This window comes from Orcinus orca, chromosome 16 (genome assembly GCF_937001465.1).
Source record: "Orcinus orca chromosome 16, mOrcOrc1.1, whole genome shotgun sequence".
Lineage (NCBI taxonomy): Eukaryota > Metazoa > Chordata > Mammalia > Artiodactyla > Delphinidae > Orcinus > Orcinus orca.
The window spans coordinates 21547803-21572006 of record NC_064574.1 but is presented as its reverse complement, the minus strand read 5'-3'; the positions used below and the strand labels follow the sequence as shown (position 1 = coordinate 21572006).

At 44.7% G+C, this 24204-nt stretch overlaps 1 protein-coding gene across 3 annotated transcripts in view; it reads left to right on the top strand.

Annotated features, from left to right (window-relative positions):
- The window catches only part of PPP1R16B (protein phosphatase 1 regulatory subunit 16B), a 135221-nt gene that overhangs the window by 49335 nt on the left and 61682 nt on the right, over nt 1-24204 (top strand). For all 3 annotated transcript variants that reach the window (XM_049699170.1, XM_004272846.4, XM_033433721.2), the window contains exon 2: nt 9102-9452. In XM_049699170.1, coding sequence (XP_049555127.1) covers nt 9203-9452 — 250 coding nt within the window. In that variant the 5' untranslated portion in view covers nt 9102-9202. The remainder of the gene's footprint in view (nt 1-9101; nt 9453-24204) is intronic.

Here is a 24204-nt window from a genome sequence, read left to right as displayed (position 1 = left end):
AGTATGCGTGCAGCCAATTCCCACTCCTTTATCTGTGGCAGACATTACTAATCAATCACAGCCCTCATTCCTCCTGTTATCACATGTGGCCTCATAACCTCTGTCCTCAAAGTGCTCCAAGAAGCCACCACCAACCTAAGAGTTGGCACAACAGAGGAAAGCTCGTCCAGGGAGGTCATGCTGAGAGAGGGAGGCAGAGGTGGCAGAGGCCACTCCAGCCTTAGTCAGTGTGAATAGCCATCGCCTATTTAATCAATGTGTAAACCAGGAGGGCATTCTGTGGCCACACGTGGCCTCCTTTGGAAAATGATCCCTCTAGCTGCAAAGGGAGTTTTTATCTCTCTGCAAGGGAGGGGGTGGACCACACACCCCCAAGCCTGGAGAAGCAGTATGTGTAATTTGACTCCCGTTTCCCCGTGCTTAGCTATTACATAAGCTTCTTCAGAAGACTGGCTGGTTTAGCACCGTGACTGTGACTGACTAATGTGTTCGTAGACATCATGTCATCTTTGCATGTGCCCCATCCTTGGCACCTTTGTTCTGTCCCCTGCAGCCTCCTCCACAGTGGCATTCTTACCCATAAGTAGGTGGGCCTCTCTGTGGGTTCAGTTTCATGGAGAGAAGCTCAGCATGGAAGATGGTTGTGTTCACGGGTTTTCCTTCACCCCTTCGAGCTGTGGCTTCCTTTGAAGTTTTCTCAGAGCTGAGTCTGAGACAGCTGCCTCACCTTCACAAGTAGAAATGAATCTAAAACATCGTCAGTCAATATCTACTTGCAATGGTTCTTCCACACTGTCTAGCCTGGTGGTTACCAAGTGCTGGGCTGCAAATATACACGATAGAGTCTTACTGCTAATACAGATGATCTGTCTGCCAGGTTGGGATTGGGGTTCACTGAGCCAGTCCCACCTCCAACCCAATATGGACCTTCTCTCTCTGCAGCCTCAAGAGTGACCATGGTGTTCCTGGTGGTGGGGACCTCAGCATCACACCATGGCTGGGCTTCGAATCACCAGTGTTAGACAGTTCTTCCTCATTCCAGGCTGATCCTACTTTTTTTTTTTTTCCCCCTGCGCCACGCAGCACACAGGATCTTTAGTTCCCTGACCACGGATCGAACCCCCGCCCTCTGCAGTGGAAGCATGGAGTCTTAACCACTTTCCACCAGGAAAGTGCCAGGCTGATCCTACTTCTTCATTTTGCCTGTTTATGATCCCAACTCTGTCCTCTAGAGAACAAAGCTAATCCTTTCATTCATGGCTTTCATTAAGGCCTGGTCCTATATTACCAAAATGGCCCAGCCAGTTCAGACAGAGGTCAGCTGGGCTATTATCTCAACGCTGGACATGATTCTTTTCCTGAGAGAACTCAAGGTGCTTTAGTTGCTTGATCAATCACTCTGTTCTTGTTTAACTTGTGGTTTTCGAGTCCTGCCACCCTCCCCTCTCCTCCATCCCTGCCCCCCACCCCCCAAGGTCTTGCCAAATTGGGTCATAGTAAGTGGGCTTCAGAGAACAGTGACAAATCAAGGCCAAGCCCAGGGCCACCACTCAGAGGTCTGGATGAAGGAGCACAGCTGGGAGAGGCAGAGCTAAGGAGCAGACCCTCAGGGGCCCGAGTCCCACAACAGATTTAAAACCAGGGTGTCTGTCTAGGATGACTGTGCACGAAATCTAGAAGGCTCATCACAGCAGGGGTAGAACAGAAAGTCTACAAAATCCCATGAGAATGGAGTTGGGGGGGGGGGACAAGGCTAATTTCTAATTCAGATTTTGGAGCACCAAGGGCCCCAGAAGTCTCTTTGTTCATGAGTAAAGCATCTTTATACTGGGGGGTGGGGAGTGAGCAGGAAAGGGGAAATGACGCTATTATTCAAAGGAACGTGCTGAGGGAGGGCAGAGGTGTGCATCCTTTAGGAGAGAAAGTGGGTCCCAAGTGAGCTCGGAGCAGGGAAAGCCGGTGCAGCGTTTTGTTTTGCTTTTTCCCTCGTGCTCAATGGTACAGGAAGCACGAGGCGCAAGCACTCACGGCCTTCCTCCAGGGTGCTGCCAAGGTTCGGTGGAGAAGAATAGCTGAAGAACGAGAAAAAAACTCTTAACGTTTTCTGTTAGCAGTGTGAACTTTGAGGCACTGTCTGACTCATGTTTTAAAGTCTCTTCAATTTGAATTCACCTTCCTTCGTGTTGTTTTTCTCAAGGCACTGGGCTCGAGTCCAAAGATGTGTCAACCAGCCGCTCCTCTGGGATGGAGGCGTCGCAAGGCCTGGGTCCCCTTCCCCCCATCTCAGGGGGCGGGGCTGCCGTGGAAACCTGGCTTTGGCCTTCCCACCCTTCTTCAAGGCTGGCCCTCAGCTTGGGCCTGGAGGGCCATAAGATGGCCATTCTAGGGGAAGTGGAGGTATCTGGTGATATGCCCCAGCAAGAGACCACTCATTCTGATTCAGGCAACGCCTCCTTCTGGGGCGCCCATTCCTGCATCCCTAAAAGTAGCATCCCTAAAAGTCCGTTAGGGTACTTTTGGCTACAAGTAACAAAATTCAACTGGCTTAAATAATAAAGGAGATAAAGTCCAGAGGTCCCTAAATTAAAGGACCCTGTTTCCCTCCTCTGACTCCCGAGTATTGGCGTTATCCAAAGGCCGGCTTCCAGCCGCCAACTAGGGTTCATGCTTCCAATTAATGGGCAGTGGGAAGAGACAGCTTCTGATTGGTCCAGCTTAGGTCATGTGCCTCCCCCCAACCAATCACTCTGGCTGGGCTTAGGCCGTTGCTCGTGGACTCTGGCCAATCAGCACGGACTGATACTGAGGGAACTACACAGACCATCACCAAGCTGTGTATTTCAATGGGCCCATGCCTTTCTTCTTCTCGTTTCCTCAGAGACATATCATACCCCAAACAACACTCTTATATAATAGCCTTCTTTTCATTTTGGGGCAGGGGAGGGATTCTGTAGTGCACCCTGTCCAGCCCGCCTCCACCTCGTCCCCAAGCGCAGCCCCTGCTTCCCTACACTACTTGTTTTTCCTTTTCTGCGGCAGCGAGGGTTAGTGGATACACCAACAGGAATCCAGTTCAGCTTTGTCAAACAGCAGTCAGAGGATGAATCAAGGCTTACCTCAACTGCCTGCTCCTGCCTCACTGAGGGTCAAGGGCGTTGGCCTCAGACTTGGGGCTGCCCAGAATCGGGCTACTTTGGTTCATCCACCCAGACCTGACACAGCCACTGGTTGGAAAAATTATCGAGTACCGTATTTTGTTTTCCCCTTGCTTCTGATTCCTATTTTAAGAGCGCACACACTTCCTGGATAACCTCACCCCAACCTGGCCTCTGCGGACCCCTCCCCCACCCGCGTCTCTAGCCCAGCCATTCCATTATCTCGCGTCCCCACATCACGCCCAGTTCTCTTCAAGATGGTCCATCCGGATGCTCCCACAACACACTGGGCTCAGTATGTCTCCGTAGAGCTGGTTTTCCTCCAGTGAGGCCCTCCTTGGGGATCTCCTTTAAGAGTTCATGATGCCTGGAATTCTCTGGCGGTCCTGTGCTTAAGGCTGCAGCACGCTTCCGCTGCAGGGGGCATGGGTTCAATCCCTGGTGGGGGAACTAACATCTCGCATGCCACGCGCAGCGGCCAATAAATAATAAATAAATAAAAACTCCCCTACCCTTAAAAGAGAGAGAGAGAACAAAAAGAGTTGACAATGCCATTGCTCTCCTGGGTCCTGGCAGTTTGGCCTGTGTCCCCATCACCAACCAGGGCTACCTCTGGAACTACGGACAGGGGCACCGGGTCTCGCGAGGGAGCCAGTCCACAGCTCACAGGAGCCAGGACTTCTGTGAGCTGCCCCAGCACCCAGGCCAGTGCCCTGTCTTGGGGGCTGCCCAGCTGCTGTGTTACCAGCACCGATGGCAATTCTGTAATTAGACCAAGCAGGGTTTTCTTGGACGGGGGTGGGAGGAGGTGTGTGGGTCTATTGGGGGAAACTAGGTCACCTGAAAACCAACAGTCAAGAGGGAGCTGTCCTGGAGCCCCAGCTCCAGGGAACCCAGAGGGGCGAGCGGGGTGGGAGCTGGCAGAGAGAGCAAAGTCAGAGAAAATGTGCTCTGGCCCCCTTTTCTGGCCCCTGGGAGGCATTGTTCTCACCTTTCTCCAGGGGGCTGGGCAACTGCCCTTAATTCCTTTACCCAGGCAAACTGTCCAAGCCAGGGAAGGCACAGCAGTGAGTGCCTTCCGTCTGCATGGGGCCCACCACCCTGAGGCCCAAGGAGGGAGCACTATACTGGGAGTCAGGCCCAGGGTTCAAGCTACTGCTCAGTCTCTGTATCCCGTGAGTATGTCCTCCACTCCCTTGTGCCTCTGTTTTGTCATCCATCCAATGGGTAGGGACTGTACCTGTCTTTACCCTGCTGTATACCTAGCTCTCAGTGCAGTCCTGGCCATGTGATAGACGCCCAATAAATAGTTTACAGATGAAGTAATGAGCTCCTATGAGTGCTTCTTTTATAAGATTGTTGTCACTGAGGATCAGTGACCAGGACGGTTTCCCAAATGTCAATCACAATTTTTGCCAGCACGAAATACCATCAATATTTCATTTTTCTTTGCTACCACCTTGTAAGATTTCCACTGAAGTAGATTTATTTAAAAAGGAAATTTTATTTCACTACCATAAATAAACACTAACTGTGAAACCAAATCCACAGGGAAAAAAAAGTCATTGTTATTACATTCTGTCTTAGATACGATTTCTTGCCCAAGGCTATTAGCCTGAGGCCTGCTTTCTCTTTGTTTAGGAGGGAAATTGACACAATTATAAACATGGTTATAAAGATGTCTATTAGCCACGAACTATTAGCATTTTCTTCTGGAGACAATCTGATAGACGGAAAAAGAAATGAAAAGGAGGTAACTTGGTGTCTCTGATTCCATGTTATATTAAGTCTTGTCCTGAACTTTTGAAAATTCCCTCGGTATGGGTTCTCTTTCTACGCTTAGGGAAACACCTGGCTGGGATGATAGCTGAGGAAGTTCTTGGAAAAGGATTAAGGGCTTTAACAGGGCGATTGATATGATTATTCTTATCTTCAGTCTTAGCATGTTTTTGGTACCTACCACTTAGTAGGTGATCAGTGAATACTTAATAATGAAGAAATGAGTAACCATCTGTGTACAGAATCTTAGGGCTGAAAGAAATTGTACAGAACACTTAGGCTGATCTGTCATCAGTAGAAGTTGTATTCTCCGGTGAGTGACGGAGAATTTGCCACCTCCAGAGACAGCCACTGGACCACAAGCCCTTGTTCAGTTGCTTGTTGGACAGCTCTGGAGGCCAGGTGCCTGTTTTGGTTTTGGTGCACACCACTGTTCTTCTATGCCTTGGTCCTGTTCTGCATCCGGGAGACTCACAGACTATCTTCTTGTGCAGATTGGACTTGTGGATATTTGGAGACCGCTGTCTCATTCCGCCTAAGGCAGGGCTTGCAAACTGAAATGACCATAGGAGCTAGGAAGGGATGCCAATTAGTGAAGGAGGTCAGGTGGGAGTAATGGGGGGGTAGTGGGGACTATGGGAAATTAGATGGGCCCCATCTAAAGGGGACAGTCCTACTCCAGACCTGCTGATAATTGCCACGTGAGCCCAGTGTGGCCAGGTACTGAGATGTTCTAAGAAAAGCTGAAAATCTGATTTTGGATATAAAATCTTCAAGTTTTAAAAGTTAGCAATGAATGACAATACTGTAAATCATGGTGTGGGCCAAAAACCAATCAAGCAAACGCACAAACATGATGTGGACCACAGGGGACTTTCTGGTTGTCTGGCCTTGTACCACAGGTTGCTCACTGCTTCCCACAAGACTTCTGTTCCCATTGGGCTGGGCAGACCCATCCACTTCCAGCCATGTTTGTGCGTGTTGGTTCCCAGAATTTCCTCCATGGTGTCCAGCACCTCTCCATGCCTTTGTACATTGCCAAGCTCCCATGTCTTCCCTCTTTACCTGGCGGACTACTCATCCTTGGAGATTCAACTCAGTTGCCTTCTACTCTGGAGAGCCTTTTCTGATAACCTTAGGCAGAAAAGGTCTTCCATTTTCTAGCTGTGTGATGTAGGGTAGTTTACTTAATCTCTCTGTGCCTCAGTTTTCTTATCTGTGAAATGGGGATGATAATAGTATCTATCTCATTAGGTCATCAGAAGGATTAGATTAGTTTACAGATAGATGACAGACAGGCAGACTTGGGTTTCCTAGAAGGCAGAGCTGATCCTCAATCCATCTCTGAACCAGGGCTCATCACAGGGCAGGTTTCACTGTTTGATTCCTTGAAGAAGTGGGGGAAAGTAAATATGTGGTCCACTAGCTCCCAGTGAGTTCTGACCATCATGATGATACAGCATGGTTGTGAATTCAACTCTTCTGAGCTCCTTACTTTTAAAAACGAATATCTACCTAAATGACTAAAAAACAGTGAGCACGCCAAATTCTGGCAGAGAAACTGGATCACTCACACATGGCTGGTGGGAATGAAAAAATGGTACAGCCACTTTGGAAAACAGTTTGACAATTTCTTATGAAACTTGTACTCTTGGGTATTTACTCCAGAGAACTGAAAACTTATGTTCACACAAAAACCTGTACATGAATGTATTAGCCCCAAACTAGAAACAACCCTGATGCTCTTCAATGAGTGAATGGATAAACAAACTGGGACACATCCATAAAGTGGGGGTACCACTCAGCAACCAAAGAGGAATGAACTACTGTTATGCAAAACAACTTGGATGAATCTCAAGGGATATTGAGTGAAAAAAGTCAATCCCAAAAGGTTACCCACTGTCTGATTCTTTTATATAACATTTTTGAAGTGACAAAATTCAAGAGATGGAGAATAGATTAGTGATTGACAAGGGCAAGGACAGGAGTGCATTGGGAGAGGAGGATGAGGGATCCTTGTGTGATGGAACTGTTTGTATCTTGACTCTGGTGGTGGATACACAAACCTACACTTGTGACAAAATTGCTTAAAACTAAACACACATACATACAAATGAGTACATATAAAACTGGGGACATCTGAATAGATTGATAGGTTGTATCAATGTCAGGTTCTTGGTTTCGACACTGTACTGTAGTTTTGCAAGATGTTACCTTTGGGATAAACTAGGTAAAGTTTGCACGGGATCGTTCCACATTATTTGTTACAACTGTATGTAAATTTATAATTATCTCAAAATTAAAAGTTTAACTAATTGAAAAAGCATTGCAAGATACTCAGAACAAAACAAAAGGCAACCAAGGGCAGTTTGCTTGTTTCCTGCTGAGTCTTGCCATTGTCTTATGTTTATCCTTTTTTTAAAAAATAAATTAATTTACTTATTTATTTTTGGCTGCGTTGGGTCTTCACTGCTGCACGGGGGCTACTCTTCGCTGCAGTGTGCGGGCTTCTCATTGCAGTGGCTTCTCTTGTTGTGGAGCTCGGGCTCTAGGCACGAGGGCTTCAGTAGTTGTGGCGTGCGGGCTCAGTAGGTGTGGCGCATGGGCTTAGTTGCTCCGTGGCGTGTGGGATCTTCCTGGACCAGGGCTCGAACCCATGTCTCCTGCATTGGCAGGTGGATTCTTAACCACTGTGCCACCAGGGAAGTCCCTGGCTTATGTTTATCCTTGAGATCTGGTCCGCTCAGACCCCAGGAGCCTTTGCCCTCTGAATATTGCCAAGCCAACCCCTTCCCCATTCCTCCTGTGTATGCTCCAGTCTCTTCAGGGAGAGACCTGAAGAACATTCTGAGCTCCTGAGGGTCCAGCCGAAGGCTGAATTCTGGTCTTTAGCCTCCTGAGGACCAGCAGCTCCAGAGTGAAGCAGGGAACCCAGGAGATTAACGGTCACTTGCTGAAGCCCAGTGCTATGCTGATCCCCTTTATGATAGTGAGCATTTCCACAGCACATAAATGTAGACCTGTACCCAGCATCCTGCAATCTTCCACCAGCCTTGCCCCCATGGGTTCCCAGATGTGCTGCGTTTACGTGTCCCTGCTTTTCTTCCTCCAAGCTGTTTCTCTTTGCTATAACCTGTTTCTCTTTGGTATAACTTTTTTCCGGCAGCTCTTTCTTCCTTGAACATCCTGTAAATTCTGGGAGGTGGATACAAAATTTAACAGGTGGGAAAACAGGCTTAGAAAGGCTCAAGTTGTTCCAAGACCTTTTCCTTCTGCATCTGAGAGCCCATAGGGTCTGCGCTTACAGGAAGACAGCACCCACTTGGCTTCACACTGAAATTTTGTTGATCTCATGTCGCCCAAGAACTGATGAGAGCAAGAGGTCTGAATTTTTTTTAAAAAGTCATCCAAAGAGGAAAACTTCAACTAAGGTTTTCTAGGTCCCCATAGTTCAGCAGCTATTTGTGGGTCTTAGGACCCCTTTATACTCTTAACATTAAGGTTCCCAATGAGCTTTCATTTATGTAGATTATATCTGTCAATATTAACCTATTTTGTAATTAATACTGAGACATTTAAAATATAATCCTCATTCCTTTAAAACTAACAATAAACCCCTTCTATGTTATAAAAATAAACCCGTATGTGTTATAACAATAGAACAACCTTATATGAAATTACAATATGACCACTCGAAAGCAAGGTTTGTTATGTGACCGTAATGGAGGTGTTAGCTAACAGTGGTAATCATATTGCAGTATATCAAATCAACATGTTGTACACTTGAAACTTACACAATGTCATAGGTCATTTATATCTCAATTAAAAAAAAAAGGGGGCTTCCCTGGTGGCGCAGTGGTTGAGAGTCCGCCTGCCGATGCAGGGGACACGGGTTCGTGCCCCGGTCCGGGAAGATCCCACATGCCGCGGAGCGGCTGGGCCCGTGAGCTATGGCCGTTGGGCCTGCACGTCCGGAGCCTGTGCTCCGCAACGGGAGAGGCCACAACAGTGAGAAGCCTGCGTACCACAAAATAAATAAATAAATAAATAAAAATAATAAAATAGGGGGGAAAAGCGTTTGGAACGTGGGGCCGGGTGACATCATCAGATCGGAGTTTTGAGCCTGACAAGCATGTCCATGTGTGTCTCTCCCCTTCCCCGCCACAGGCTCCAGCATGCGGCCCCAGCCCCGCAGGAGCCCCCATGCTGCCCCGGCCCCCGGCGCGCTGTGCTAGCCTCCAGCCAGGGCGCGGGGAGGCGCGGAGGCCATGGCCACCCACGTGGACCTGCTAACCGAGCTGCAGCTGCTGGAGAAGGTGCCCACGTTGGAGCGGCTGCGCGCCGCCCAGAAGCGCCGGGCCCAGCAGCTGAAGAAGTGGGCGCAGTATGAGCAGGACCTGCAGCATCGCAAGCGCAAGCATGAACGGAAGCGCAGCACGGGCGGCCGGCGAAAGAAGGTGTCCTTCGAGGCCAGCGTGGCTCTGCTGGAGGCCTCGCTTAGGAACGACGCCGAGGAAGGTAGGTCACTCCTGGTCCTGGTTGGTGTGTGGCTACCTGGACCTCTTGGAGTCTGGGTTCTGTGCCAGTGGAGGGGAGAGCAGGGTGGGTCTGGGAAGGGCTCTGAAATCTGAGACTTCTTTTTGAAAACAAGAATACCAGCCTTTGGCTAATGAATACTCATTTTCCTTCCCTCCCACTAATATTGACTGTCAGCCTACATCTTGTGCATTACTATTCCAGATATGGTGGTGAGCCAGTTGGATTTGGTTTCTCTCCTCCAGGAGCTCAGTACTCAGAGGACTTTGCATTTCCTAAGCTCCTCCTCTGTATGGCAGAACTGTCTCCTGGTCCCCTGTATTCGGTCTTCACTTTAGAGGTAGATGGTTTAGAGGGGTGGAGAACAGCATAGGCTCTGAGGTTAGATGACCCAGGTCTCAAGCTGGTTTTGCAAATTATCCCCTGGGTGACCCTGCCAAGTCTCTTCAGCTCCCTGTACCTTAGTTTCTGCCTCTGTAAAATGGGGATATTAATAGTATCCACTTCCAGGGCTTGCTGTGAACACCAAAATAGAGAATACCTGCAAGTCCTTGACATGGTCCCTCCTACTGTGTAAGTGATTAGTATGTTTTAGTTTATTATATTGTTACTATATTTTATTTCATTATATTTATATACATTTATATAAAATTATACTTGTATAAAATTACATTTATTTAAAGAGTGTCCAGCAAGTCTAGAAACAGAGACGAATGTACACAATGTTGTCTAGGACATTTTCACTCTGTAAAACGGGTGAATAAATAAATATGAACACATATATGCATTCATATAATCTGTTTCCAGATTTTATGGATACCCTGTACTTGTTATATTTTATTTAGTTATTGTTATTATGTGTCTTATGATCCAGATATCATGATACCAAAGAGGCAGGTATAATAATACCCCTTTTAAGGGGGAAGGGTGAGCTGAGAGAGGCATGGACATATATACACTACCAAATGTAAGGTAGATAGCTAGTGGGAAGCAGCCGCATAGCACAGGGAGATCAGCTCGGTGCTTTGTGACTGCCTGGAGAGGTGGGATAGGGAGGGTGGGAGGGAGGGAGACGCAAGAGGGAAGAGATATGGGAACATATGTATATGTATAACTGATTCACTTTGTTATAAAGCAGAAACTAACACACCATTGTAAAACAATTATACCCCAATAAAGATGTAAAAAAAATAAAAAAATAAAATAAAGTAAAAAAAAATAATACCCATTTTACAGATGGGGAAACTGAGACCCAGCAACGTTCAGAAACTTGACCAAGGGAGGAGAGCTGGAATCAGAACTCCCAGGATCCAGGCTCTTGTCCCTGGCTTCATGGCCTCGTGGGTTTGCTCCCCATTGTAAGAGTGAACAGAAGATCGGTGATTTGGCCAAAGCCCTCTTCTCTGAGCATGCTCTGAGGGGTCACTCCTGTTCACTGTCCAGCTGAGATGTGTCCATGCATCCCGTGTTCCCCTCAGCAGGCTCTGGTCCCTCCCTGTATATGAATCCCTTCTGCCTGTCCTTGGAGGGACCTGGCCATGTTTCCTGGGTCCCTGTGGCCTCCTGTCTCCACACCCGCCCCCCCCCACCCAGACACTTGGTGCTAAAGCAGCCAATAAAAGAACTGAGGGGTGGAGGCATTTACCACGCCAAAGAGTATTAGGGTTTACAAGAGTATTAGGGTCCTCAGGTTCTAGAACCCTCTGAGAAGCACACTTCCCTTTCTGCCCTGGTTACAGAGAGCTCTGGGAACTGAGTAGAGAGGCATTCCCGGAACCACTCGGCTGCAAAAAGCGCAGCCAGAGCCTCGGGTGAGCAGCCCCTGTGAGAGAGGCGTGAAATCTCAGGCTCCAGGGACGTGGCCCTGCGAGGCTACTTCCCACGTGTCATTTGCCGGGTGACGCGTCGGGTCCCTCCCACTCAGTGGGTGGCACGTCATGACGTCTGATTTTGTCGTGGGCGGCGCTGCATCAGCCCTCCTTTCACACTCATCTTCCACCCCCTTCTCCCCTGACTGAGGCCCCTTTCCCCTCGCTGAAGGGGCTTTTCAGAGGCTCTGTGAGCTGGACGACAGGCTGCTTCGGAGCATCCGTGCCTCCCCCCAGCCTTCCGCTTCCCCACCCCAGGCCTCGCCCCCTGGCCCGCACCGCGGTGCGCTCCCACGGGTACAGGTTAGAAAGAGTGCTGGGCTTGGGTCCAAGGTCCAGGGGCCCCTCGGCCCTGCATGTGACCTTGAACAGCTTGTTTCACCTCTCCGGGTCCAGTTTCTTAATCTGTAAAAGGGGTTTTGAACACTTGCCCTCAAGGGGGTGTAGCAAGAATTAGACAAGATCCTGGATGTCACAGCTCTTTGAAAAGTGACCCTGAACCCTGCACCAGCATGGTGATCATTTTAACACACTTTTCCCTCTGGTTTTTGTTTTGGTTTTTTTTCAAGACTTTAATGTTTTTAAGAACCCAAATACATGCTTCTGGTAAAAATCAAACTACATAGAAATGTAAAAAGTCCCATCCATCCCTCCTCCCTCCCTTCCTCCCTCCCTTCCTCCCTCCCTCCCTCCCTCCCTTCCTTCCTTCCTTCTTTCCTCCCTCCCTCCCTCCCTCCCTCCCTTCCTTCCTCCCTCCCTCCCTCCCTCCCTTCCTTCCTTCTTTCCTCCCTCCCTCCCTTCCTCCCTCCCTCCCTTCCTTCCTTCCTCCCTCCCTCCCTTCCTTCCTCCCTTCCTCCCTCCCTCCCTCCCTCCCTTCCTTCCTCCCTCCCTCCCTCCCTTCCTTCCTTCCTTCTTTCCTCCCTCCCTCCCTCCCTTCCTTCCTCCCTCCCTCCCTTCCTTCCTTCCTCCCTCCCTCCCTTCCTTCCTTCCTCCCTCCCTCCCTTCCTTCCTTCCTCCCTCCCTCCCTTCCTTCCTTCCTCCCTCCCTCCCTCCCTTCCTTCCTTCTTTCCTCCCTCCCTCCCTCCCTCCCTCCCTTCCTTCCTTCCTTCCTCCCTCCCTCCCTTCCCTCCTCCCTTCCTCCCTCCCTCCCTCCCTTCCTCCCTCCCTCCCTTCCTTCCTCCCTTCCTCCCTCCCTCCCTTCCTCCCTCCCTCCCTCCCTTCCTCCCTCCCTCCCTTCCTTCCTCCCTTCCTCCCTCCCTCCCTCCCTCCCTCCCTTCTGTGATTACTGCTGCTCTTAGTTTGATGTGTTTCCTTCTAGGCATTTTTCTTACTTACTCACGTATTTTGTAGACTTGGCAAAATAAAGAGCTAGTTTGTGATTTTTGTTTGTTTTGGTTTTTATGTAAGTGATGATATACTCGATACATTATTCTGTAGGTATTTATTTTTACCCAACAGTGTGTCTTGGAGGTGTTTTCATGCCTAGTACAATGGGATAATAGATCTGCATTCTTCTTTTTAATTGCTCCGTAGTATTCTGCAGTATGGATTCACTGGCATTTTTGAACTACTTCCTTTTTGTTAGGCATGCAAGTGTTTTCAGTAGTTTTGCTTTTGCCACAGTGAATGTTTTGTGCACACATGCAAATGTTTATCTATATATTAAATCTGAATAAGAAAAGTGATAGATCCCCCAGGCTGGTCCCCTGACAGCCAAGTGAGAGTGGAGGGCCTGAGCACTGCGCCCCGTGGCAGGCAGTTGGAGTGTGGTGAGAGGTGCCCCTGGGGTCCACAGTTATCTGGGCTTTGAGCGGGGGTGTGGAAGCTGCCAGCCGCCAGCAGGCGCTCTCACCAGACTATGCTCAGCTTCCTGGCAGCATGACCAAGCCCGGTGCTCCCAGCTGGCTAGGGTGGCTTCTGCATGCTGGGGAGCTGGTGCTGGAGAGTTAGCTGACAGTGGGATGGGAACGTGGGGTAGCAGCTCCCCCGCTCCCCTGAGCTTACAGCAGTGGCTGAGTCAACCTCCTCCACCTGCCAGGGTGATGTGAGTCATTCCTGGAGTAAGGCAGTGCTGGGGAACTCACTGACTTTCCTTCTCTGGCTCCGCATCGCCTCAGGCTAATGTCCGGGCACCAGGGACCCTCCGTGGCCTTGGACTTGCCTGAGCCCCGTGTTCCCACTGCTGGGTATCAGTTCCAGCCACCTCCACCTCCTCTGGCTTCCTGCCCAAGCCCTGCGTTCTCTTACTTTTCCACCTTTGCATATGTGGTTCCCTCTGTCTGGAACACTCTTGCCCTGACTAAGTGCTACACCCTTCAGGTTTAGGTCCTGTGGTACCTTCTTGGGGAGCTGTCTCTGATCCTTTTCTGTACCCTTTCCCCCATCACTAGGTAGAGCAATAACTCAGTACACAGCTGACGTTTACTGAGAGGCAGTGCAGTGTCGTGGAGAGAAGCATAGTCTCCGGAGCTAGTTATCCAGGACTCCCCATCCCAGCTCTGCCGTATACTAGCTGCGCAACCTGGGAAAGTTCATTAATTTCTTGGTGCCTCAGTTTCCCCCATCTGTAAAAACAAGGATGATAGAGTACACCTGCCTTAGTTTAATCCTGTGGGATTAAATTGGGTTGACACATGTGGGAGTGGTATGGTAAGAAGTACATATGCCATACATATGATATCACTTATATGTGGAATCTAAAATATGACACAGATGAACTTATTTACAGAACAGAAACAGACTCACAGACATAGAAAACAAACTTATGGTTGCCAAAGGGGAAAAGGGAGGCAGAGGGATAAATTAGGAGTTTAGGATTAGCAGATACAAACTACTGTATATAAAATAGATAAACAACAAGGTCCTACTGTATAGCACAGGGAACTATATTCAATATCTTGTAATAAACTATAATGGAAAAGAATATGAAAACATATATATGTATAACTGAATCACTTTGCTGTATACCAGAAACTAACACAACATTGTAAATTAACTATAATTAAAATTTAAATGAGAATTACATATGATATAAATTGTTGTTATCCTGCATTATCTATTATTCTACACTTACATAATCTATTATTAGTGTATATTCTGATTGTCATCATTATTATCATTTACCAAGTGCTTGCTTTGTACCAGGCTGCCTGCTTTACAGGCATTATCTGTTAATCCTTCCAGCAACCCTCTGAGGTAGAGAGTCAAACTCCATTTTTAAAAAACAGCTCTATTGGGCTTCCCTGGTGGCGCAGTGGTTGAGAGTCCGCCTGCCGATGCGTGGTACACGGGTTCGTGCCCCGGTCCGGGAAGATCCCACATGCTGTGGGGTGGCTGGGCCCGTGAGCCATGGCCGCTGAGCCTGCGCGTCCGGAGCCTGTGCTCCGCAATGGGGAGAGGCCACAACAGTGAGAGGCCCGCGTACCACAAAAAAAGCACAAAAAAAGCAAAAACAGCTCTATTGAGGTTTAATTTACATATCGTCAAATTTGCCCATTTTAAGTGTACAGTTCAATGATTTTCAATAAATTTACAAACTTGGGAATCCATCACCACAGCCTAGTTTTAGAATATTCCATCGCCCCCAAAAGGAACTTTAAGTCCATTTATAGTCATTCCCAGTTTCTACTCCAGCCCCTGCCCCAGGCAACCACAAATCTATTTTTGCCTCTATATATTTGCCTTTTCTGGACATCTCATTTACATGGACTTATACACTATGTGATCTTTTGTGATTGGCTTCTTTCATTTAGAATAATGTTTTCAAGGTACATCTAGGCTGTGGCATGCATCAGGACTTTATTCCTTTTTATTGCCTTATAGTATTCTGCAGTATTGACGTGCCACATTTTGGGGACCCATTCACCAGTTGATGAACATTTGGATGGTTTCCATTTGGGGTTATGATGAGTAATGCTGCTAAGAACATTTGTATGCAAGTCCTTTTGGGGACATATGTTTTCATTTCTCTTGGGTAGTTACCTAGGAATGGAATTGTTGGGTCATGTGGTAAATTTATGTTTAACTTTTAAGAAACTGCTAAACTGTTTTGCAAAATGGATTCACAACTTTACATTCTCAGACTTCATTTTACAGGCGAAATTGTACATTGTGCCCTTACATTGAAGCTGTGAGAGGCTATATCACTTGCCAAGATCTCATAGGTTTTAAGTGTCAGACCTGGGACTTGAACCCAGATCTGTTGTCCCTGAAGCCCATGCTTTTAACCACCAGGTGGTCCTGGTACCTCTTGCTTTTTTTTTTTAAAGAAAATAAGAGAACCATTCACTTGTGGTTCTGATCTGTGTCTCTGTGGGCCTTAAGGACCCTGGTGTTTCTGCTGGCTTCTTGGGCCCTTAGTATTGGGGGGGGGGGTGTCCCTGGATAAGCTCTGCATCCCTGTAATTTCTTTCCATGGCCACATGAGCCAGCCTCTCTCTTGAAACCACCAAACACTTATTAAGTTGTCAGGGCTTCTGTTCTTCCCTCAGAATGTGTAGTGTTTCCTTTATGGAAACTCTGTTCACATTGAGGAGAAAGTTTGAGTGATTCTTCTATAGCCTGATTTTAACTCTTCAGCTGTTATTCTCATGGTAAAGGCTTTCAAACTTTTTTTTTTAAAGTGGAAACTTTTCTTTAAATGAAATATTATGCAGAAACCCAATATGTAAAGCACATGAAGGAACTATTCTGGCTGAGGTAGGCGGGGGGTGCTGGCTCCTCAGCCACCTCCCCTCCCCCACCCTACCCCCACAGACTTCTCCCCAACTCCCAGGTGCGTTGGCGGACACCTGGGCTCTGCAAGCCAAGCTTCAACCATTGACTCATCTAAAGAAAACACAGCTCTAACTTTCACTTTTGATGATTTTGAAAAGGGAAGTTTCTTTTCTCCTAATTATAAAAACAATGAATCCTTATTTGCAGAAAAAATTTAAAGTACAGAAAAGAAAACATTAAGAAGAAGATAAAATCATGTTATCCTACTGAAGAGCAACAACCACTGATAATATTTTGGTGTTGTTCTATCAGTCAGAGTCCTGATCGGAAACAGAAGTTGCTCTCATGTGGGATAATTTGATAAAAGCTTAATAAAGGAGCAATTTGCAAAGTTTAGGACAATAGTCTTCATACTTTATGGTCTCAAAGCCCCTTTATATTATTAAAAACTGAGAACCCCTAAGAACTTTTGTTTAACTGGGTTCTACATCAATATTTACCATATTGGAAATTAAAACTGAGGAATAAAAATAAATGTGTATTCACTGACTAAAACTTAAGACTAAAACTTAAAAATAAATTCATTAACTGTTGTACTAGTTATCTATTGTCACATAGCAGATGAGCTCAGAATTTAGAAACTTAAAACAATAAATGTCTACTGTCTTACACAATTTCTGTGAGTCAAGAACCCCAGAGCAGCTTAGCTTGGGTGATTCTAACTCAGGGTCTCTTATAAGTTTGCAGTCACCTCAAGGTTTAACCGGGGTTGGAGAATCCACTTCCAAGATGCCTCACCCACATGGCTCTTGGCAGGAGGCCTCAGTTTCTTGCCATATGAGCCTCTCGCTAGGGCTGCTTGAGCGTCCTCTCAACATGGCAGCTGGCTTCCTGCAGAGCCAGTGACCCAAGAGATAGAGCAAGGAGGGAACCACAGTGCCTTTTACAACCTAGCCTTCTAAGTCACATCCCATTGCTTCTGCCATATTCTATTCATTAGAAATGATTCACTGAGTCCAACCTACACTCAAGGGGAAGGGAATTAGGCTCTACTTCTTGAAGGGAGGAGAATTTGTGGACATGTTTGAAAACCACCACACATGTTAACATAAATCTTTTTATGAGAAATGATATTTTCTTTTTCTTTTTTTTTCTGGATTATCCATTTATTTTAAGGCAAAGTTTTCTTAAAACTGACTCAGACTTTGAATATATAATTTTAATCAAAATATTTAAAAAATTCTACTAAATATTCATATAGGAAAGTAAGTTAGACTTTTTCACAAATAATCAAGAAATGATATTTTCAAAATGAAAAAAAATAGTGAGGAGAGTAGCCTTGTTTTATGCTTTTGCAAATCTTTTAAAGGTCTGGCTTAATAGAAGACAGCTGGATTCTCTCATCCACTTCTGAGTTCAATCTGTTGTGATATGTTATTTTGGTTGAAGTAAATGAAGAAAATCTTACCTCACACAGATATATAGTTGGAAAAGGGAGGAAATATTTTAATTGCTTTTTCAGATAAATGTGGGTATTCTTTGAAATCTCAATCAAATGCAACAGGTATTAGTTTCTTGAAGGTTAATTGCAGTGTGGAATCTGCAACTAGATCAATTTTTAGCGTTTCTTATGCTATTACATTAAAATCCATTGGTTTGTCTTACATTCTGAATGGCTCTTTTATACATGCATACTTTTTCAACTAACGTATTGGTCTGTAGAAAGTATTAGTTCACTTTTTTGGATATGACACCAAAAGCAAACAAAAGCAACAAAAGCAAAAGTAAACAAGTAGGACTACATCAAACTAAAAGGCTTCTGTACAGCAAAAGAAACAACTAATAAAATGAAGAGGCAACCTACAGGATGGGAGGTAATATTTGCATACCCTATATCAGATAAGGAGTTGATATCCAAAGCATATAAAGAACTTATACAACTCAATAGCAAAAAAGCTAAATAATCCAATTAAAAAATGGGCAGAGGACCTGAATCGATATTTTTCCAAAGAAGATGTACAAATAGCCAACAGGAACATGAAAAGATGCTCAACATACTAATCATCAGGGAAATGCCAGTCAAAACCACAATGGGATATCACCTCATACGTTTTAGATTGTCTGTTAATCAAAAAGATGAGATAATAAGTGTTGGTGAGGGTGTGGAGAAAAGGGAACTCTGTGTACTGTTGGTGGGAAGGTAAATTGGTGAAGCCACTGTGGAAAATAGTATGGAGATTCCTTTAAGAATTAAAAATAGAACTACCATATGATCCAGCAATCCCACTTTTGAGTATATATCCAAAGGAAATGAAATCACTACCTTGTAGAGATATCTGCATTGCAATATTCATTGTAGCATTATTCACTACAACCTAAATGTCCATCAACGAATGAATGGATAAAAAAATGTGGTATACACACACACACACACGCACACACACACACACACACAGAATGGAATATTATTTGACCATAAAAGAGAAGGAAATACTGCCATTTAGGACAACATGGATGAAACTTGAGGGCATTATGCTAAGCAAAATGTCAGAGAAAGACAAATATTGTATGATACCACTTTACATGTGGAAGTAAAATAGCCAAACTCATAGAAACAGAGTAGAATGGTTATTGCTAGAGGCTGGTAAGGGTGGGGGTAAAAGGGTATAAACTTCCAGTTATAAGACGAATAAGTTCTGGAGATCTAACATACAGCAGGTTGACTATAGTTAACAATATTATATTATATATTTGGAATTGCTAGGAGTGTAGATCTTAAATGTTCTCACCACACATATGCAAAAAGGGTAATTACCAGAGATAATGGAGGTGTTAACTAACCTTACTGTGGTAATTATTTTGCAATATATACGTATCAAATCAACACGTTATACCCCTTAAACTTTCACAATGTTATATGCCAATTATATCACAGTAAACCTGGAGGAAAAAATAAAGTATTGGTTGACTGAGTTATACAGATCTTCTAAATGTTGACACATTTAATTGTACAATATAAAAAATTTATACTTTCTAACCTATATGGAATATAATCTGCAAAAAAGAAAACAAAACTAAATCACTGTGCTGTACACCAGAAACTAATACAATATAATAAATAAATTATACTTCAATAAAAATTTATATTTTCAACACTAATTTCACCAGAAAATTCTTCCAAGTACTGGGAAACTATAAGGTCATGGTGGTGAAACAGGTTTTTGCCTGAAAGCTCAAATTCTATCATTGGCAATAAACATGATCAGTGAGAGGACCTCTTTGTCCTTTTTAGAGAAAAAGACTGATAACCATTGTTTGTCCATGTTCTGGGGGGCACACACGGGGTGTACTCAACCCAGTTGTCTTCACTCTTGGTATCCGCATTCAAACGCAGGGTGACACCGTGTGTATTTACAAAATAACTTTCACCCTAACATGTGTCAATTCAACAAAATTAGTCATCTACTCTGTGCTTTGAAGAACCTAAGCAAAGTAGTGGTATAAATAAGGGCTGGGGTGGGAGGCCGTGTGTAAGCTATGACACCAGGGAGAGTGCCTCTGAGGAGGTGACTTGGGCTGACCTTTGAATGTGGAGAAAGAGGCAGCCACGTGGGTCTGGAGGAAAGGGATGAAGGCATGGGATGGGAATGAACTTGAGGATGGAAAGAAGATGGAGGAAGAGAGGTAGCCTGGGGGACATTGACCCCTGAAGACTGTGGTAGGACGTGTACATTTTATTGGGTTGAGATGAAAAGCCACTGGTGGGTTTTGAGATGGGGAAGCATGTGGTGAGACATAGATTGTGAAAAGCCTTTGCTGGCTGCTGAGTGGAGAAGAGACAGTAGGAGTCTCTTCCTGTGGGAGCATGAGTGGGAACAGGGAGGCCTTATCACAGGCTATCTCAGAGGCTTAGGTGAGAGCCTGAGTGTTGGCCATGGAGATGGAGAAACGAAGAGGTAGAGCCGCCAGGGTTTGTGTGTCAGGTGACAAAGGGAAGGACTTAGAGATGACCCTTGGTTTTTGACTTGAGCACCTAAGTGGATGATGGTGCCGTACTTTGAGACTGGAAAGACTGGGGTGGGAGGGAGGTGGGAATTTGAAGGGAATCGAGAGTTCTGCAGGGCCATCCAAGTTGACATGCCTTTTTAACATCCAAGGGGTGGTCTCAGGGACAGATTTAAAAATTTGAGAGTCATCAGCTTACAAACGCAACCTTTTTAAAGTGAAGGGACTGTCTGAGATCATGTAGGAAGTAAGACAGAGCGAAGAAGGACACCCAAGAGAAAGCCCTGGAACACCTTACTAGCTACATGTTAAGCCAAGAAGAAGAGAACAAAGGGGACCAAACGCCATCTGCCAGGGAGGAAGAAAGGAAACGAGGATGGTGTGGCGTCTCAGAAGCCTAGGGAAGGAGGTGTTTTTAGAAGAAAGGTCTGTCTGCTGAGTCAAATGTTGCTTAGAGGTTGACGATTTTATTGTCTTTATATAGTCTTTGGAAAAGAGATTTTAAATGACAACCTCATACAGCTGTCTGAGTGTACCATAACTTATGGAACCACTCTCCATATTATTGGATTTTGAGGTTGTTTCTAATTTTTGCTACTATAAATTATGCCATCGTGATTATCATTGTATAAAAGTACTTGTCCACAGCTTTGATGATTTACTTAGAGTAGATTCTCAGAGGTTCAGTAGATCCAAGGATATAACATATGCAAAGCTTCAATATAAACTGCTTATTTGGTCACCAGAAAGGTTACATCCGTGTACACCCCTATCAGCAGTGGGTATCAGGCCTGCCTGACCTCTGCCTTCCCCATCAACACTGGTCAGTGGCGCTAAAAACACACTTTGCTGATATATTTGATATATGAAAAATAGCTCTGTGGTCCTAATATGCATATAATTGAGATGTTTGAGGTTGAATACCTATTTATAAGCTTACTGGTCATTTCTTCCTCTGTTTAGAGTTTTGTCCATTTTTTCTACTAGTGTGTTTCTTTTTCTTATTGATTTCAATGATTGTATATGTTTGTGTATGAGGGGGAGAAGGAAAGGGGAAGAATGAAAACAGAGGGGGAGATGTTAACTCTGTTGTCATGTATGGTGCAAATATTTCCTGCATTTTGTGTGTGTGTGTGTGTGTGTGTGTGTTTGCTTTAACATTTTGTTTATCGTATATATATATTTTATGCCCTGGAGTCCTTAATTTTTATGTAGCCAAACCTAATGATATTTGCTTTTTTTCCCAATTATTTTGTTCTTTGCTTTTATCCCTCTAAAACAGGGGTCAGAAATCTATGGCTGGAAAGCCAAATCTTCCCACCATCTGTTTTTGTAAATAAAGTCTTATTGCCACACAGCCACAGCCATTTGTTGACATACTGTCTCTGCTTTCACAGCATAATGGCAGAGCTGAGTAGGTGCAACAGAGACCATAAGGCCTGCAAAGATGAAAAGATTTACTCTCTGGCCCTTTACAGAAAAAGTTTGCTAACTCTTGCTCTAAAGTGTTTCCTCATCCAGTGATGTATATTAACCTTTATGTTCTAGATTTTGGGGGCCTTATTTAAATAAATTAAATATGTAATCCTTCTGGAATTCATTTGAGTATAAAGTAATAACTGAAAAAACTGTCTATCTCTATATTGTTTCCAAAGAATTATCAATTGTTCAGCATCTTTCCCTTCCCCATGAGTTTGTGATGCCACCCTCATACTCTAGACCCTTATCTGTGAAGAAGGGTAACTTTCCAAGCTGTTTATTCTGTTCTAACAATCTGTTTCTGTGCCAGTTTTGCACTGTTTTGATCCTTGTAGTTCTATATTGTGGCTTAATGTATGATACAAAAGTCCTTCTTCATATGGCTCTTCCTTTTCAAAATGTTCCTGGTTATTTTTGGCTGTTCACATAATATTTAAGACCTTTTGGGTTAGTTTTCCCTGCAAAGCTCAAAAATAGATTCCTCCAAAATTGATCAGTATTATAAATGGACACAGGGTTTCAGCTTTTCAAAATGAAAGGAGTTCTGGAGGTGGATGGTGGTGATGGTGGTGAATATATTTAATACCAATGAACTGTACACTTTAAAATAGTTGAGATGGTAAATTTTATGTTATGTGTGTTTTACCACGATAACAAAAATTGAAAAGAAATTTAACCAGGGACTGATGGGAAGGGAGAAAGAGAGATTATTGTCTAATGGGTACAGAGTTTTAATTCGGGAAGATGAAAAAAGTTCTGAAGGTGGATGATGGTGGTGACAGTTGCACAACAATGTGAGTGTACATAATACCACTGAACTGGACGCTAAAAATTGTTAAAATGGTAAATTTTATGTTATGTATATTTTATCACAATTTAAAAAGTTAATTTGGGCTAAACTGATCTTTGTCATAGTGAGTTTTTCTAAGTAGGTGAGTAGTACATGTCTCTATTGGGAAAGTATTCTTTTATGTCCTTTAGGAAAGCTCTAGGGTTTGTTTGTTGTTTTTTTTTTTCATGTAAGTTCTGTTTATATCTTGAAAGGAGGGCTTTAAGGTTTTGTATATTAACTTTGTATCAGGCCACTGAGCGCCTTAGTCTCAGCTTTTCCGTAGGTTCCTTGGGGGTTTTCTGTGTAGAAAATAACATTATTTGCAGATCGTAGGGTTGTCTGTTTTTTCAAACCCTGTTCATTCCAGGGTTTCATTCAGCCTGTCCTGCCTGTATCATGTCCTCCCATCTCTTCTCCCCCTGACTATTATGGGATGTGACTTTGAGATTTGTGAACATGCTCTACTTTGTCTATACCTTTCCCCAAAGTCTGATCTGACCCACCCTAGGGTGAATGGCGCTGTCAGTTTCCTCGTTCAGGTTGAGTGTGTCTATTAGTATGACTAAGTTTCCATTGGCTTTTTGGGCAGCAACTGTTGACTCATATTGAGTTTATAAGAAACTAAAGCTCTCGGGTCAGTGTTCCATTAGTGGAGTTACATCTTCCTCATCTGGTCCTAATGCAGTTGATTTTTTTAAAAAAAAACTATTTGTTGAAGTGTATTATTCATACAGAAAGGGGAAAAACTGGTTGCACTTTCATATGCTGAGGATCCGCATGCAACCAGCACTCAGATCAAGAGGCAGAACATCGGCAGCACCCCAGCAGCCTTCCTGGACACCCAGGTGATTTTCAGCATTGAAGTCGAGGCTCTAAATTTATCTTGTTGAGTTTTGTTTTGTTTTGTTTTTTTGGCTGTGTTGTGCGGCTTGTGGGATGTTAGTTCCCAGACCAGGAATTGAACCTGGGCCCTCAGCAGTGAAAGCGCAGGGTCCTAACCACTGGACTGCCAGGGAAGCCACAATCTTGTTGAGTTTTGAGCCCATTATCCACCTGCTCAAATAATTTGGATGTCTTGAATGATAAATTAAGACTGGTGACAGGAAATCCAACTCAAACTAACACATGCGTATACAGGGGACTACCAAAAAATGTCTCTGAGTAGATGACTGTCAGCAGTTTGAAGTATATATCCTATCTTTTTTGCAACACCAATAGGAATTGTTTCTCCTCTCAATCATGTCGTAGGTTCAACAATCCCAGAACTGAATCTCATTGGCTGAGATTGGCTATATACTTACCTCTCAGCCAATCACAGTGGCTAGAGCATGAGTACAAAGCTATGATTGGTCTGATCTGAGTCATATGTCCACCCTTGGAGTCAGCTCCTCCCAAAATACATGGACTGGTGCTTGCAGGTATGTTGTACCTACCCCAAGGAAAATTGGGATGCTATTACCAGAAGGAGGGAAAATGGATGCTGGCCAGACCATAGTTAAATATGTCTACTTCAAATGAAATATTCGTCAACAGTTTCTACTCCATGTTGTTCATAAATGCAATGAACATTTGTCTTTTAGTTCAGAATTGTCCAGTAGAACTTTTTCTGATTATGGAAATGCATTGTCCAGTATGGTAGCTGCTAGTCACATGGGGCTATTGAGCAGTTAAAATGTGACTAGGGTAACTAAGGAACCAATATTTTGATTTTATTTAATTTAAAATAATTTAAGTAGTCAACTGTGGTTAGGCTGGAGGCTACTGTATGGGACACCACAGGCCTTGCCCATTATTCAAATCCTTGACAAAAATGTTGAACATGGCCAAAGACAAG